The sequence below is a fragment of the Callorhinus ursinus genome, unplaced genomic scaffold (genome assembly GCF_003265705.2).
Source record: "Callorhinus ursinus isolate GAN/ISIS: 27379988/994484 unplaced genomic scaffold, GSC_fseal_2.0 scaffold15, whole genome shotgun sequence".
NCBI classification, from domain to species: Eukaryota; Metazoa; Chordata; class Mammalia; order Carnivora; family Otariidae; genus Callorhinus; species Callorhinus ursinus.
Genome location: NW_027397077.1, coordinates 41,940,309 through 41,956,555, shown reverse-complemented (window position 1 = coordinate 41,956,555; position 16,247 = coordinate 41,940,309). Strand labels below are relative to the sequence as shown.

Genomic DNA, 16,247 nt, shown 5'->3' with positions numbered 1-16,247 from the left:
CTTAATTCTGTAAGCTTTTGGACTATGGTAAGGGGATGTATTTGTTACAGTGTTACTTCCAGAAAGACTTCTGTTAGAATGTAGATAATATGTCTAATACTTTTTTTTTTTAAGATTTTATTTATTTATTTGACAGAGCACAAGTAGGCAGAGCGGCAGGCAGAGGGAGAGGGAGAAGCAGACTCCCCACTGAGCAGGGAGCCTGAAGCAGGGCTCGATCCCAGGACCCTGGGATCATGACCTGAGCCTAAGGCAGCCACTTGACTGACTGAGCCACCCAGGTGCCCCCAAAGATTTATTTATTTATTTAAGATTTTTTATTATTTGACAGAAAGAGACACAGCGAGAGAGGGAACACAAGCAGGGGGAGTGGGAGAGGGAGAAGCAGGCTCCCCACTGAGCAGGGAGCCCAATGTGGGGCTCGATCCCAGGACCCTGGGATCATGACCTGAGCCGAAGGCAGACGCTTAACCGACTGAGCCACCCAGGCGCCCCAACATGTCTAATAACTTTTAAGATTCTAGTTTTTTTTAAGTTTCAAAAGTCAGAGGAACAAGGAGCAATGGACTTTTATGTCAGCCCTCAGAAAGCAAGCCATGGTCTGTGAATGAAGAAATAAAACAAGAGGGCCAGGGAAACGATAATTTCTGGATTGTTTGTGCTATACTTGCTTCTGTGTGTGTGTGTTTTGTTGTTGTTGCTGTTTTTCTGGTTCCTGTATACAATATAATGTTTATTCAGTTTCTTAAAAATTACACTTGTGATTTAAAAAATTTTTGATTCTGCCTAGGAGTTGTGAAAGTAGACAGAGTCTCAGAGCACCCAAGATGGAGGCCTCAGATCCATGAACTAAAGCTCACTTATTTCATGTAAGAAGCTGTCCTTCGGCTCACACAGCATAAGTTTGGGATCTGATTTGCCAGCCTCTGCAAATGGTAAACAGTACAGTAAAGGGATGCAGACAGCAGTACCGGTGGTAGCCGGGGCCATCACTGATGGCATGTGGAGAAGGCAGCAAAGCCCTTGGTCTCAGGCTGCTTTAGTGTTGAGGCCACCAGCCTGGTGGAACCCATGTCTGGGTCCCCATCCCAGCCTAGCGCTAAGGTTTATAACTTCTGATTCAGTAAGAAGAGCCAGAGTGGTGTTCATTCTATTCTGTTCTAGAAAGCAGGGGTGTACCTAATAGGTTTTAGGTAACCCTAAATGTTTAAAACAGGAAATGGGTGTTTAAAAAAGGTGTAAAACATTCCATATTTACCAACTGATAATAGCTCTTCCTTCTTCAGTGGTAGCTGAATGAGATAACCAGTATCTTAACTAAAAACATGATAAAATCAATAGGAATGTGTCTTGTTTGTAGTACATTTGCCTCTGACTTCACTGTTAAGGGAAAGTAAGGAGCCCTAGTGTCATGAAAAGTAACTACTTCCCACAGTTGCTTTGAGCAACCCTCCATAACATGTTCCCTGGTCATTTACCTCGGTCATTTATATTACTTGCTAAAGGAAGGAAGTACCATACTTTAGATGTTGTAAGATTGCCAACTATAAGGGTGTGTGGATAATTCCAGAAGGAAAATAAATGTTAATACTATACAATTTTCTAGTCATCTTAGAAACCTGTTCAAAAGAAGAGATTGGCAGTAAGCAGTATTACTAAATATCTGTTGCGTGGAATGGTGGAGAGGTGGACTTGGGTGGTGTGCTTGGCCCTGAGGACTTCCAGGGCAGGTTGGAGAACAGCCTTTGTTGGAGGCCCAGACCTGGTTGTGCACACTTGGGGGCCTCCAGCTGGGCATCGAGTCTCAGCTTCCCCGCCAGAAACTGACTCCTGACCTGTGCTGTGAGCGGCTGGGTCCCTAGTATTCCGTGTCAGCGGCTGTTCGCACAGACCACGCCAGAACTTCAGATGCCTTGTCCGTTCATAACAGTTCTTGCGGACAGTTGCACCTTAGAATTCATTCATTTCTTTATCCGCTGTTTCCCGAACATTCTTCTAGTATCAGTCATTCTTCTAGGGGCTACGAGTGAAGCAGCGAACAAAACAGATAAAAATTCTTTCTCTTATGGAGTTTCTGTTCTGGTGGGGACAATAAGCGAAGTAAAGTAGAAAGTGTGTAATAAGTGCTAAAGAGAAGAAAATGGAGGAAAGTTGGTATGGAATGTCAGGCCCCGTGCAGTTTTGATGGGTTAGGAGGGAAGGACTCTGCTGAGGAAGCAGCACTTGCATGATGATCCGGGGGGGGGCGGGCAGATACCTGAGGAAGCAGCAATAGGGGGTTTGAAGTGGTCCACTCGCCTGTTTGAAAAGGTGTTGGAAGTCGGTGGGTCTCAGATTATGCAAGACCTTCAGGAGGCTTGGGCGAGCCTTGGCCTGAAATTCAGGATACCGGGGAGCTTATTACCAGAGAACTCATTCTAGTTCGGGGCAGCCCTACCAGCACAAAACTGTTCGTTCTTTATAGGAGTTGAAATCCATTTTCCTGTTTGCCCATTGCTCCTAGCAGATTGAATTCCTGTTATGGCAATGCTTGGAGTATTTGCATGAAAGTGAAGGAATGCTATAGTGTACAGTCTCTGGGTTTCAGTAAAAAATTGCATATAATCTGTTAACTACAAACTGTGAGCTGGCAGACAGGATGGGTCCTTGGAGGCGCCATAGGGGCTCTGTCTTTGGTTTGACTCTGTTCAGTGTCCCCACCAGTGACTTGTGTGAAGGCATGGGCATAGGCAGCAGATGACTTACGCGGAGCCGTAGTGCAGACTTGGGTAATAGAGTTTAGAAAGATGAGAGAGTTTGAACTGGCTCTGGTGATGGAACAAAGAGATTATGAACTCTGAACAGGGATAGTAAGTCCTGCTCACTCTGCCAAAAAGTAGAGGCTGGAGGTGGAGATGTTCGTCTGACTGCAAGGTCAGAGTGAGTCACTATAAGCGGGCTTTGGCTGCTGGTGAGTCTTCTGAGCTCTGAGGTTATGTTATGATCAGGTCCAAAATGGGTGACACAGAAGGTGAGTTCGGTGACAACTGGAGTGCACCTGTGGGAGAGCTGTAAGAAAGGAAAGGTCCCAAGGAGCAGCCCTTCCTGAGGGCCCATCCAGCATCTCCCCAAGCCTTCCTCTACCCACCCTGGCCTATCCCTTTAAAACCCTACCTAGTGCCTGGGCCACAAGCATTGTCCTTTCCTGGCCCCACCCTCAGGCATGTCAGATCAGCCCACCTTCCTGGGGTTTCTTGCCTCCACCCCTCCTTTCTGTCACCAGTGTCACCGCTGTTGCCTGTATCTTGTCTGCAGATGCAAGGATCTTGGGGCAAGACTCCTCCCTGGCCTCTGTCCTGGTCTGCAGGGGCCCAGATCACACACCAGAGTTCCCTAAACATAGCTTATAGTTTTTTCATTCCCCTTACCTTCCCTTTGTTCCTGGCGTATCTAGTTTGGGACAGCCTGGCCCATTTAGTTAAATCCTTCCCTTGGCTTATATCCTGTTTGTTTCAGAAAACCTTTCTACATCCTCTCTGCAAACAGATTTACTCTCCTGTCACCCGCCCCCAGCATTCTCATCTTGGCTCAGAGTGCTCCAGAATGAGCAATTCTGCAGGAGACTCTTATCCTCCTACTCAGTCATAAGGAACTTTAGGTGGGGCTGCATGGTTTACCAGCTCTGTCTTCCTGGATCAAGGGCAGCTCTGGGCCCTCGGTAAATCCATGTGCCAGTGAATTGGATGAGCTTCTGCTATTAAGTGGGGACTTCAGCTTTAGATGATAAAACCAGAGGCCACAGGGTAACAGTTTGGGACCTGTCTGTCCTAAGAACCATCTCTTTACCAGTTCTCAAGTGAAGTGAGGAATGTTCCCACGGAGGCTGCTGCAAGGGGGCACTGCCGAGGGGGCGTGTTTGATAAGTGGGGGAATTCTGTTACCTCCAAGGTGCCATCAACCAGCTCCTACCTCGTTTGATCCTCAGAAGTCTGTGTTTCAGTAAAATTAATTTGCCAAGAAAATCTGAGGTCCTTATAGGGCTTTGTGTCATTTATTATAATTACTATGCTAAATACAGCGTAGAAGCACTTCAGAAAGTGTAGCACACATAAAGTAGACTCGATCTCTGGATGTTTCTAAGGTTATGTGAAGAGGCTCGCAGTGTGGCACAGTCTGTGGTCAGTGTGGAAGTTAGAAGGTCAGCCACTGGAGTCAGACTGGGGTTCTGATCCCGGCTCCAGCACTTCTGGTTTGAGGCTGTATGACCTTGGACGGGGACTGAGCTTCTGTGTTGCTTGTGAAACGAGGGTGACGTGACAGTGCTTATGTCATAGGGCAGCTAGGAGGCCTGAAGGCGATAGTGCCAGTGAGGGCACACGCCATACCAGGGCACAGTAAGCAGGCAGTGTGAATCACTAGGGTTACATCTTCATGGTATTAAAGGCAAAGAAGCTTAATTTCAGTATCGTCTTTGAATTTGTATAAGGCACCATCTCAGGTCTCACTAAAATGTGGCTGCTGAGGGGCGCCTGGGTGGCTCAGATGGTTAAGCATCTGCCTTTGGCTCAGGTCCTGATCCTAGGGTCCTGGGATCGAGCCCGGCAGTGAGCTCCTCGCTCAGCAGAGAGCCTGCTTCTCCCTCTCCCTCTGCCTGCTGCCCTGCCTACTTGTGCTCTCTCTCTCTGTCAAATAAGTAAAATCTTCCCCCCCCCAAATAATTAAAATCTTAAAAAAAAAAAATCAGTTGGAACCAAAAAAAAAAAAATGTGGCTGCTGAGTTTGGTATCACCTGCTTGCTAAATGGCCTGTCTGCTGGCCCCCTCTGTGTCTGCCCACCACTGCCTCCCTCACAGGCCTGGCTTTGACCCTTCAGACGTGTGACCTCGCCGCTGGGGAGGCCAGGCTTCATAGGAAGAGTTGAAACCAAACCTGTTCAAGGCCTGTGTGGTGGTATTTAAAGGATAGTAGTAGGATAACATATTTAACTTTTTTCAGCCACTTGAACAATTTAGAAATTTGTGTATTTGTTCTATATGTGTAGGTACGTGATATCTGAATAAGTGATTCACTATCTTTCTCAAAACTAGGGTATGTGAAAAACAGCAAAATAAGGTCATTCAACTGATTGCACTGACTACAAACTAATTTGCAGGAGATGTTGCAGTAAAAATCCTAAAGGTTGTCGACCCCACACCAGAGCAGTTCCAGGCCTTCAGGAACGAGGTGGCTGTCCTCCGGTGAGTAGGGCGCCAGCCTGTCCAGCCTCCCCGGAGTGGCAGGGGTGGGCGTGGCTGGTGGGGCAGGAGCCTGCAGAGCATGTGCACCGGTCTCTGAGGGCCCACGGCTGGGACTGGTGCTTAGTGAAGTGTTCACTGTGGGTGGAACTCTTTCCTTACGAGTGGAAGGTTTCCTTCCAGCTCACCTGGTTGTCAAACCTCTAGAAGCCGCCTGTGATGAGCACACCCCCCTTCCGCTCCTCCAGGCCTGTGGGCACACTACACTCAACAGCCCAGGTTCTTCTCGGGGTTTTGGTTTGAGATAGGGAGAAACAGGTTCTATTTTCGCATTTATTTCCAAGAGCTCTTTTTATGGCTAGTTTGCCTTATTCTGGACTTCAAAGCCTTCAGCTTCTAAGTCCTTGAGTCATTATTTAGAGTTGTAAGAATAAGGTGAATAATGACGGATTCCACAGATCTGGGGTCCCGTGACCCCTGTGGGAGGAATCACGAGTTGATTGGAGAGAGTGTCCTCTCTCTGAAGGCCAGCACTGAGGCGAATAACAGTGGGGTTCCTTTGTCACAACACCAGCTTGATGATCAGCAATCTTGCGTGTTTGCTTTGCCAGCCACCCAGATTGTAAGCATAGTGGCATCAAGGACACATAGGATCCGGCTTCAGTGGGAAAGCAGAGTAGATCTCTCTATTCTGCAGCAACTGAAGAATCAGAGCCTTTTTTCTCTTCCCCCCACCCCCTCCAGCAAAACACGGCACGTGAACATCCTGCTCTTCATGGGGTACATGACGAAGGATAACCTGGCGATTGTGACCCAGTGGTGCGAAGGCAGCAGCCTCTACAAACACCTGCATGTCCAGGAGACTAAATTCCAGATGTTCCAGTTGATTGACATCGCCCGCCAGACTGCTCAGGGAATGGAGTGAGTAGATGGTTTGTTGACTGGAGAGTCTGGGGTCCAGGCATCAACTTGACCTACATCGGGACCTGGGTTAGGAGAAAGCCAAGTCTGCTAAGTGGTGGGCTGAAGGAGGGAGAACTCCAGGTTCCTCGCCCAGGCTGAGGCCACCTGCCGTGGGGCTTAGATTCAGGTTGGAGCCACTGCCCTCAGAATTCACCCAGATGCTGAAGAGTGTAGTGTGGGCTCCAAACCTTCTGCTTGGACAGCCATGGCACTGTCTTCTGCAGGAATGTGTGCTCTGAGCCGTGGTCCACCAGCACGTGTGCTTGTTCCACAGGAGGGGCTGAGCAGATGGTTTTGGATAATTCATTTTCCTTTTGGAGAATGCTTAAAAGTCATCCCTAGCACCTGCACGTAACACTACCCGTTTGAGTCTCTGTGCTTGAACACATTCCTCTGTGAAAGGGGTGTGTGTGATGTGTGTGTGTGAGTCACACTTCTCCTCTGAGGTACCTCTTACGTGGAAGAGCGGAAATACCTCATAGCCCCAGATGTCTGGAGGCGTAAGCTAAAGCTGTGCTTGCAAGTGCTATGTAAAATCTCAACGTTCTACTTTTAAAATTCATACGGAATTTACATTCTATACATTTTTTTTTAAAGATTTTATTTATTTATTTGAGAGAGAGAGAATGAGAGATAAAGAGCACGAGAGGGAAGAGGGTCAGAGGGAGAAGCAGACTCCCCGCTGAGCAGGGAGCCCGATGTGGGACTCGATCCCGGGACTCCGGGATCATGACCTGAGCCGAAGGCAGTTCTATACATTTTAAGAAATAAACTAGCCAGGGGCGCCTGGGTGGGTCCGTCAGTTAAGTATCTGCCTTCAGGTCATGATCCCATCGAGGCTCCTTGCTCAGCCAGGAGCCTGCTTCTCTTCTCCCTCTGGCCCTACTCCCGCTCCTGCTCTCTGTCTCAAATAAAATCTTAAAAAAAAAAATGGAATTACTTTTTAGAAAAAATTACAGCTATAATCCACATATTATAAAATTCACCCCTTAAATGCATACAACTTAGTGGTTTTTAGCACATTCACAGCGTTGTGCAGACGTCACCACTGTCTAATTGTAGAACATTTATCACGATAGAAGATGAGGTTGGGGCGTCTGGGTGGCTCTGTCGTTTGAGCGTCTGACTTCGTTTCAGCTCAGGTCATGAACTCAGGGTCCTGGGATCGAGCCCTGGGTCAAGCTCTGCACTCAACACAGAGTCTGCTTGTCCTCCGTCGCTCCTCCCCCACTTGTTCACTCACTCTCAAACAGAAAGAAGATGAGGTCTTTTGTGTCTGGCTCGACTTAGCATAACGGGTTTGGGAGGTTCATTCATGCTGTAGTCTGTGTCAGTACCTCATTCTTTTCTGTAGCTGAATAGGATTTCATAGTATGGGTAGGCCACATTTTATTTATGCGGTCATTGGTGGATGGACATTTGGGTGGTCAGGATTACTTTTTGAGTAGAAGTGATGCTTCGGTCACTGTGGCCTCACTTCCAGGTAAGGCATGATGTGGCCCAGCCTGCATCAGCGCCCGGCCAGTCCCCACCCGTAGCCCCTCACTGGGCGGCAGGCGCCGCAGGTGGCTTCCTTCCTAGCCAAAATTTGAAGCTGCTTTCTACCCATGTCCCTCAGACTGTTTTTAATGATTTATTTTTCCTTCACAGCTATTTGCATGCAAAGAACATCATCCACAGAGACATGAAATCCAACAGTATCCTTTGACGGTTGTTCCGTTTGACTGCTCAGTTCTAAATTTAGAAAAACATAAGGGAGACTTTTTAAAGTTTATCCCAGCAAAAGTGACTTTGGAAAGATTTGCACAAGAGTTGAGATACATGTTGGGGTTATGCTTGAAAGTTTTATTATGCTTTTCATTACTAAATTTAACTTGGAGGGATGGGGCTTTGGTCTTTCATGTTTATGTCTAGCATGTGGGACAGTGTGTATCTGGTCAGAAAGTAACTGCAGGCCAGATGTTTCAAGATTGTCAAAGTGATGACTAAAAACTGTCTTACTTCAATGTACAGAAGTGGTTTCTTTAGAGGTCACTGTCGGAACCAGCCCTTCCCCTTTCTGAGACTGTTCCTATAGAAGGGGACTGAAGATGGAGTTTTCGTGCTGTAGGGCAGGAAATGTAACCCTTGTCCATGTGCCTCCCGCCTGCAGCCTTTCTCCCTCAGGAATGTGGTTGGCGTTATAGCCCTACTCGGCTTCGTGGCCAGTGAGAGGAGCCACAGTTGGGTTGAGTCAGATTGTGGGACGTGGCCTATTTGGGCCACTACATTTTAGTGATGGGTTTTTGGGAGTGACACGTCCCATCATGAGAGCAGAACCCACAGATTTGAAGGAGGTATGTGTTACTGGGCATTGGCAGGTCCCCCAAGTTGGCCTTAAACTGCCTGACTTCTTTATCCAGAAATGAGGTGAGTTTGGTCCTGATTTGAAGTCACCAGGCGGTCCCTATTCTAGTAAGAAATCTCTTAGGACAGTGTTCAGTGCTCAGTGGGGGATGTGTCCTTTGTTCTTCACATGTTTCAGTCAGTTGAGGGCACAAAGCAGGCAGAAACAAATGTAAGCCATCACGGGCCAGGCCTTTTCCTTGCAGATGGCAACCTGTGCTCTTAGAAATCTTGGGGTTTAAGGCACCTGTGTTATATGGGAAGGTCAGAAGGCCAGGGACCTGGCATCTAGAAGTGGAAACGGGGAGAAGCAGCATGGGGAAACTGCCTGATTTTTGGCGGGAGCCAAATAATCTGGCACCCTGAGCAACGGCTGTGTGCCTCCTGGAGGAAGGGGCCTTTCAGAAGCACTTTTTAAAACTTTAGAAATCCAAGCAAACCAGTGCAGAGAAGGCTGGGGACAGACAGGAGGCAGAGAGATGCTGTGCTCTTAAGACCTTTGGGAAGTGTTTCAAAATTAACTTGACCATTCTTTTGAAACCAGAGTCCTTAACAAGCATTGAGATATATTTCTCCATGAAGGCCTGACGGTGAAAATTGGAGATTTTGGTTTGGCAACAGTGAAGTCGCGCTGGAGTGGTTCTCAGCAGGTTGAACAACCCACTGGCTCTGTCTTGTGGATGGTGAGAAAGAGGCGAGGCTCCCACTAGCAGGGTGCGGAGCACAAGGGGTGCCCTGGAGGTCTGTGTGCAAACTTAAGAGCGTTTGACATCTCCCCACCGTCCAGATACCTCAGTGAGGCCTTGAGTGACATCAGACAGCCTGAGGCAAATGTGGGCTTCCCGGAAGCTGGTGATCAGAACCAGGCGGAGGCATAGGTGGTGGGTTCCAGAGACTAGGCTTCCTGAGCCTGTGTTAGCCCGAGCCTGAGCGGGGAAGAGTGTAGAACTAGGGAAAGGCCTCTCCTGCCCAGGGGGAGGGACAGCCTGGTGCCTGGATGTCTCTGGGGCCCAGATGGTGATGAGTGAATGCATTTTGTCCCTGTAGGCCCCTGAGGTGATCCGAATGCAGGATAACAACCCGTTCAGCTTCCAGTCTGATGTCTACTCGTACGGCATTGTGCTCTATGAGCTCATGACAGGGGAGCTTCCTTACTCCCACATCAATAACCGCGATCAGGTACGTGCCCTGGTGCAGACTGGCGCGGGAGGGCCGGACAGGGCTGTGTGAGCCGCCGCTGTCCGTTTTGTTCCTCCACCCAGCCCCCCAACTGTGTGCTTGCTCTTAGATCATCTTTATGGTGGGCCGAGGGTATGCCTCCCCAGACCTCAGTAAGCTATATAAGAACTGCCCCAAAGCAATGAAGAGACTCGTGGCCGACTGCGTCAAGAAGGTCAAGGAGGAGAGGCCTCTCTTCCCCCAGGTAAGACTTGGCGCAAGGGTGCAGGGCCAGCTTCGAGGAGGAGTTCCTAAATGGAAATGAGCAGGGAGGTGGGCTCATGGTCACCACCAGGTGCCGCAGGTGGGGTGGGAAGGGCCTGCGTTTGGGCTCCTCCCCGAAAGCTGCTGCTCCTGCTGTGACACCAAGGCCACCTAATGACACTGCCTCGTTGCAGATCCTGTCTTCCATCGAGCTGCTCCAACACTCTCTGCCGAAGATCAACCGGAGCGCTTCGGAGCCATCCCTGCACCGGGCGGCCCACACTGAGGACATAAACGCCTGCACACTGACCACGTCCCCTCGACTGCCTGTCTTCTAGCGGACTTTGCACCTGCACTCAGGCCACCGGGCCAGGAAGGGAAGTCAGCAGGCACCAGCAGGCACCAGCTTTCTGCTCCCCTTTGATGGACGCAGAGAGCTCATTTTCAGAGAAGCTGCTGCTAAGGACCTTCTAGACTACTCACAGGGCCTTAACTTCATGTTGCCTTCTTTTCTACCCTTTCTGGCCCTGGGAGAAGGAAGCCATTCAAAATGCTGATTTGTCCTGCTCCCTCCCTGCAGCCCCTATGCTCTTGAGCTGAGAGCCTTCTCCAGATGCACCCGCGGCTGCCAGATGGCAACCCGTGATCTGGAGCCCCAGCTGTTGGCTGAATGAGTATTTTTTTTTAGGGCAAAAACAAGCACTCAGAGGGGAAATGAAGGTAGCAGACAAACCAGCCCTGATATGGACATGTGGGTATCAGCTCCTAGAGGAATGCTTATCATGGGAAGGACTGTTCTTCAGAGAGTGGTGTGGCGTCAAACAGGTAGTTTTGCACATAACACACCAAACAGCCCAGGACTGTCGAGAGACCACGGCCGCCTGAAGGGGCATTGGTACTATGGACCTTGACTTCCAGGGATACTTGCCTTTCCTTGGAGGTCTCCAGTGCATCGGGACGGTTTTCCAGAAGAGGCGCTTGGCCCTCCCCTCCCCGTCTCCTCCTGCCCTGTCAGGGAGCAGTCTTCCATCTCACTGAATCTGTCTTCCAGGAGCTGCCCCTGTGGGGCGGGGCCACCAGGCCAGCCTTTCTCTTCAGTCACATCATGTGGATGCAAGGAAGCCAGGAATACAGGTTTTCTTGATGATTTGGGTTTTAATTGTTTTTATTGCGCCTGACAAAATACAGTTATCTGATGGTTCCTCAATTATGTTATTTTAATAAAATAAATTAAATGTAGGTTTAATGGCTGTTTCTTCCTTCTGCTGAGCTCACAGCCTGAACTCTACCCCATCTGTTCATCCCTCTGGAGCAAGAACTCAAGCAGCAGGAAATGGGCCCAGAGCCTCTGCTGGGAGAGAATCTAAATCAGCCTTTGTACTGTCACCCTTCACTAAAGAGTTAACTATAAAAATTATGCAAAAAGCACTCTAAACTCAGGTAAGAGCAGACCTTTTTCTATCCACACTTCAATGCATTTTATAAAATATTTGGTATCTATAACTGTTTATAAAAATAGATTAATTCAGGCTTGGGGTGAGTTTGTTCTGGTTCACAATGTTAGGGTCCTTCAATTAAAGTCACAACTTAAGACAGAGGAATTGTTTTTTTAGGACCTCTGCTGGGTCCGAACTAGAAACTTTGTTGGGTGCCATTAACTTTCTACAAAATTTGAAATCAAAGCCGGGCTTTACAGATTGCGTGGCTTTGAGCAGGGGCACACGTAAGAGCATGTGTGTGCTGAACCCTCAGTAAAATGACCCTTGGGGCATGAGCCCAAGGAGAGCCCACAGGTGACAGCCAGGGATGTGCTTCCCTGGAGTGCGTGGCCCTGACACCAACCAGAAATGAGGGACTGTACCTCTGCTTGGCTGCGCTACACTTCCTGCTTCGAGCCCCCACCCATACAGGGAGGAAGGTTTATACCCGGTTTACTCAACACACGGGCAGGGCAACAAGACTCCTCCTCTGACGGGGGACCGCACTACAAGGAAGAGCACTACAAGTTCTATGCTAAGGTGTGCGGTCGGTGCCCACTGTATGCTGATTTATATGGAGCTTTTCGAGAAACAGCTTTTGACGACACACGAAGTACATGAGGGGAAATGCACTAGAGGGATCGTCCCACAGGGGTGAAGAAGCCTTTGTCAAGAAAACTCTGCTTTAAGGGCAGCTGCAAGGTGGCTGTTTCTAGGGACCTAAAGCTCAAGAAGGACAGGAACTACGCTGGTTAGCTGGTCCCCCTAAGGAGCCTGAGGTGCAACTAAAGAGAGCAACTAGAAAAGTAGCGATTCCATATACTTAGTAGGTTATTTTATATCCTTCACTCCTCCCACAGCTGTAATAATGGAGAGGGGATGAGACCAAGGTTAAGTACAACCCCAATCAAATCCAAGCCACGTGCCACGTCGGGTTGCAGTAAAGGAAGCTCTGCACACCCTAGCTTGGGGAAGTTGGGGAAGGCTCGGCCGGCAGAGCCCAAGATGCAGAGGGAACTGTCCACTCCTTAGGGTTCTGACGACTCCACTCCAGACAGGTGCATGAAGAGGTCCCCAAGCTCTGTCATGTCGACATCTTCAGTGTTGGGGACATGCCGGCTTTCTCGATTCTCAATGAAATCCCAGAGCCGTACTGAATTAAAGAACTGCAAAAACAGCCAGCAGATATGCCTGGTTATTATTAACAGCAACATGAAGGCCAGCTTATTTTTCTTTTGCTTACCCCATTCAGACAAGGGGCCAGGAGCAGTACCTGGAAGTGCCACCAGGTAAGTGTCCTTGACAGATGGCAAAATCCTTACCCTCACGGTGCCCTCAGAACTGAGCTGCTTCCGAGGTTTTTCAGGCTCTGCCAGCCGCCCGTCAGGATAAGCGTGGCGGTAAAGGCATTTACTTCCAAATGGGCAGGTCCCCTTGCCTTGCTCAAAGTACTTACAAGCTTTTTTCCTGAAAAGTAGAAAGAAAAAGTCAGGAGGATGATGGGAGAACGTGGGGCCCGGAAGAACCAAGGCCTTCCTCCATCCCTCACCACGACGCCAGAGTTAGATGAGCCTTACTTCCTATGTGGGAAAGTTGAGGCTCAGTGAGGTTAGGATGCTGATTTCCAAGCTGAATCATACTGCCATGGTGACATGCAGCCTCACACAGAATTGAACCTTGCATGGGGGACTCCAGTCTTTTGAGCTCGCAGTGCTCCAAAAAGGCCTTCAGGAGAACACAGGCCTGGCAGCTCCTCTGGGCCGACTGTCTGGGCTCCCCAAGGTTCTGGAGCTGGGCTACTTGCTTCAGCTAAAAGTCCCAATAGGAGTCCCACCCAGGGAAATTTCCCTTCCTCCTGGCCAGCAATGATGTCAAGGGAGAGGGAGCCTTGACTTAGGAGGCACAGAAAAGCAGTGAATGTTAGCAGTTGCCCAAAGTTACAGGTCTCATTCCAATTTTCCTTGGTCTCCACCCTCTAGATCTACAGCAGGGCTTCTTAACTATGGACCCCTTCTCAGAGCAGTGTTGTTGTTTTTTTAAATAGATAAAACACATAGGGTAAAAAAAATAACTTTTTGCTGTGTTTTTTAGGCCTATCTATCTTCAAATTCTACTCATAGACCCCATAGACCCCTATGTTAACCCCTGCTCCTGAGGAAAAACACAACCAACTAGAAAATTCCCGTTTCTTTTTACTTAAATGAAATTTGACTTCTACAATCGTAAATGGTCTCATGGTGAAGAAGAGGTGGAGATGCCCAAGAAGGCAAGAGGGCATCTGGGAGTGCTGAGGAAGGGAAGACGCATCAAGAAAGCCAAATCGCAGCAGAAAGGGCAGGCTGCTACCAGGGGCAGCTGGGGTATGTGACGGTGACAGATGACAAGGGGGACTCCTAGATGCCACTGTTCTCCTTGTCTTCTCAGACAAGCGGATGGCAGAAACCGGTGATGAGGGGGCTCTGACCAAGTTCCCTCACAACCGTCCACTGCAGGAAGGAGGGCCGTGCTTGCCCGGGCGCCTGCTCCCACCAGGTCTGACCCTGGCGCCAGCTGGGGAGTGGGTCCAAGCAGAGCTGTGTGTGTCCACCCGTCACGGCCTCCACCCCTGAGACTGTGAGCAGACCTTCCAATGATGGCTCAAGCGGGGAGGTCGCTGGACGCTGGCTTTAACAAACTTCTACAGGTTCAAGAAATCATTCTCTAGTCCTGCCTCCCAAATAACTGCTTTTTCCTTCCCCAGCCTTACCTCCAGTGCACGCAGACGGCCTCCTTGTTCTCAGCTCTCCCATGCGACTGTGACTCCTGCTTAACAGAGCCCCTCCCCGGTCACCCTGTGCCTTCTGTACCCACAATGAAGCCATGTGGGCACTGTCCACCACCACCCGCCTGCCGCAGTCATTTCTTAATTGGCCTCCTTCCCACCAGCTTCCAGCCGCTTCACAGATGACTGGGGAGCATGCTGAACAGTGTGTCACTTACTTCACTCCAGTCTATCCTTCCACACACCTCGTTCAACCCCAGGGCCACTCCCACTGCTCCCCACACACATCTGTACCATTCTGCATCCAAGCCATTCCGTTCCCCCTCACTCCCAACACAGCTGTTCATGCTACATGGCTCAGGGGCCCCATGCTGCTTTCCCTGATGCTTCCAGTGGATCCAAGTGCTTTCTCTGTTGGGACATGTGGCTTGGGCTGCTCAGGAAGAATCTGTCACCAGAAAACATGGATCGTAATTGCCCTTTTGCAATTTCCCTTGAAATTATCTTACTAATCTGTACTCTATGTCCCCCACTGGTGCTTAGCTTGAAGGCACCTAGCCCATAGTAGGCACGCATTAAATGTGTGTGAAATGCCTAAAAACACCATCATCAATGAAAACTAAGGCCAGGAAAGACCCAGACAGAAAGAACATGAAAATTTCCAGACCACACCAACACAGCTGCTTCCTACAGGCTGGCCCCTCTGCCTTGCCACTCCTGCCCTCTGGTGGACACATTCCACCACATGCAGGAGGGGACCGGGTAAACCAGGAAAGTATTAAGCCTTTATTAACTGCTCACAGGCCATCTCAAGGAACCATTAAGGGAAGCACCCACTGGAAAGCAGGGAAGCAGTCCCCGCAGAGAAGGGCATGAGAGGGAGAACTCCAGATACTATGTATTAATTCAGCCCAAAGGGCTGGCCCAGACATCAGTGCAGCAAAAGCTCACAGACCCTTAGCTGAGGGTAAGAAACCAAACAGATTCGAACTGCTGCCCAAGAGCTAGAAGCCCAAGAGCTAGAATTTAAAGACTCTACCTGCATATAAAAACATCAACGCTTTATTGTTTGACCTAAGAGAATCCAGAATCTGGACAAGATAACACTGGCAGTGTCTAGGCTACGATTCAAAATGATTCAACATACAAAGAATCAGGAAAACGTGATCTAGACACCAACTTCAAGATGACAAGGAGTTAAAGCAGCTACTACTGGGGAAGATGAACAGTGAGGGGAAAAAATCGGAAAGAAATGAACAGAGCCCAGTGCCCGTGTGGCAGTATCAAAAAGTCTTATTACATGTTATGAAGAGTCCCAGGAGAAGAAAAAGCAGGGCAGGAACAAAATTGGATGGCCAAAATTTCCCTTAATTTGGGAATGACAAGACCTTACAGACTACAAGAAAACCACTCCCAGGCAAAATAGCAAACTGCTGAAAACCAAGATAAAGAGACATTCTTGACAGCAGAAAAATGACCTACTATAATCTAAATTACCACTGACTTCTCAAACTAGAGACCAGAATATAGTGGAACAACATTTGCAAAATACTAAAAGAAAATAAACGAACTATTAACCCAGAATTGTATTCACTGAAAAAGGAGACAAAGATGTAAATAGAACTGATAAGACCAGTATATCCTTTAAGAATGAGAAGAAAAGCTATTTCTGCTAAAAAGAAAAGAGTTCATCACCAGCAGATCAATTAACGTTAAAGGCAGTTCTTGAGGCTGAAGGTAAATTATACCAACTGGAAGGAATTCTATACCAAATCAAAGAGCACTGGAAATAGTGAATATCTGAGTATATATAAACTTTTTTTTTTCCTCTTAAAAATCATAGTATTTACCTTGCTGGGTTTTTTTTTTTTTTTTAAGATTTATTTATTCATTCATGAGAGACAGAGAGAGAGGCAGAGGGAGAAGCAGGCTCCCAAGGAGCAGGGAGCCTGATGCGGGACTCGATCCCAGGACCCTGGGATCATGACCTGAGCCAAAGGCAGACGCTTAATGACTGAGCCACCC

At 48.7% G+C, this 16,247-nt stretch overlaps 2 protein-coding genes across 7 annotated transcripts in view; one reads left to right on the top strand and one right to left on the bottom strand.

The window, feature by feature from the left end:
- Window positions 1-11,222, top strand: part of RAF1 (Raf-1 proto-oncogene, serine/threonine kinase) — an 80,118-nt gene extending 68,896 nt beyond the window's left edge. For all 4 annotated transcript variants that reach the window (XM_025885194.2, XM_025885193.2, XM_025885192.2 and 1 more), the window contains 7 exons: window positions 5,132-5,216; window positions 5,958-6,134; window positions 7,827-7,873; window positions 9,126-9,244; window positions 9,609-9,740; window positions 9,850-9,984; window positions 10,178-11,222. In XM_025885194.2, the coding sequence (XP_025740979.1) occupies window positions 5,132-5,216; window positions 5,958-6,134; window positions 7,827-7,873; window positions 9,126-9,244; window positions 9,609-9,740; window positions 9,850-9,984; window positions 10,178-10,321 (839 nt within the window). In that variant the 3' untranslated portion in view covers window positions 10,322-11,222. The remainder of the gene's footprint in view (window positions 1-5,131; window positions 5,217-5,957; window positions 6,135-7,826; window positions 7,874-9,125; window positions 9,245-9,608; window positions 9,741-9,849; window positions 9,985-10,177) is intronic.
- Window positions 11,119-16,247, bottom strand: part of MKRN2 (makorin ring finger protein 2) — a 27,707-nt gene continuing 22,578 nt past the window's right edge. Inside the window, exons 7-9 of one of the 3 annotated variants that reach the window (XR_012380962.1) lie at window positions 14,208-14,670; window positions 13,039-13,353; window positions 12,806-12,928 (exon numbers count right to left, since the gene is read on the bottom strand). Coding sequence is in view for 1 of the 3 variants with exons in the window: in XM_025885196.2 (XP_025740981.1) it covers window positions 12,490-12,627; window positions 12,784-12,928 (283 nt within the window). In the remaining 2 variants the exon portion in view is untranslated. Of the gene's footprint in view, window positions 12,628-12,783; window positions 12,929-13,038; window positions 14,671-16,247 lie in introns of those variants that run through there. The other 2 variants (XM_025885196.2, XR_012380961.1) reach the window with 2 other exon arrangements.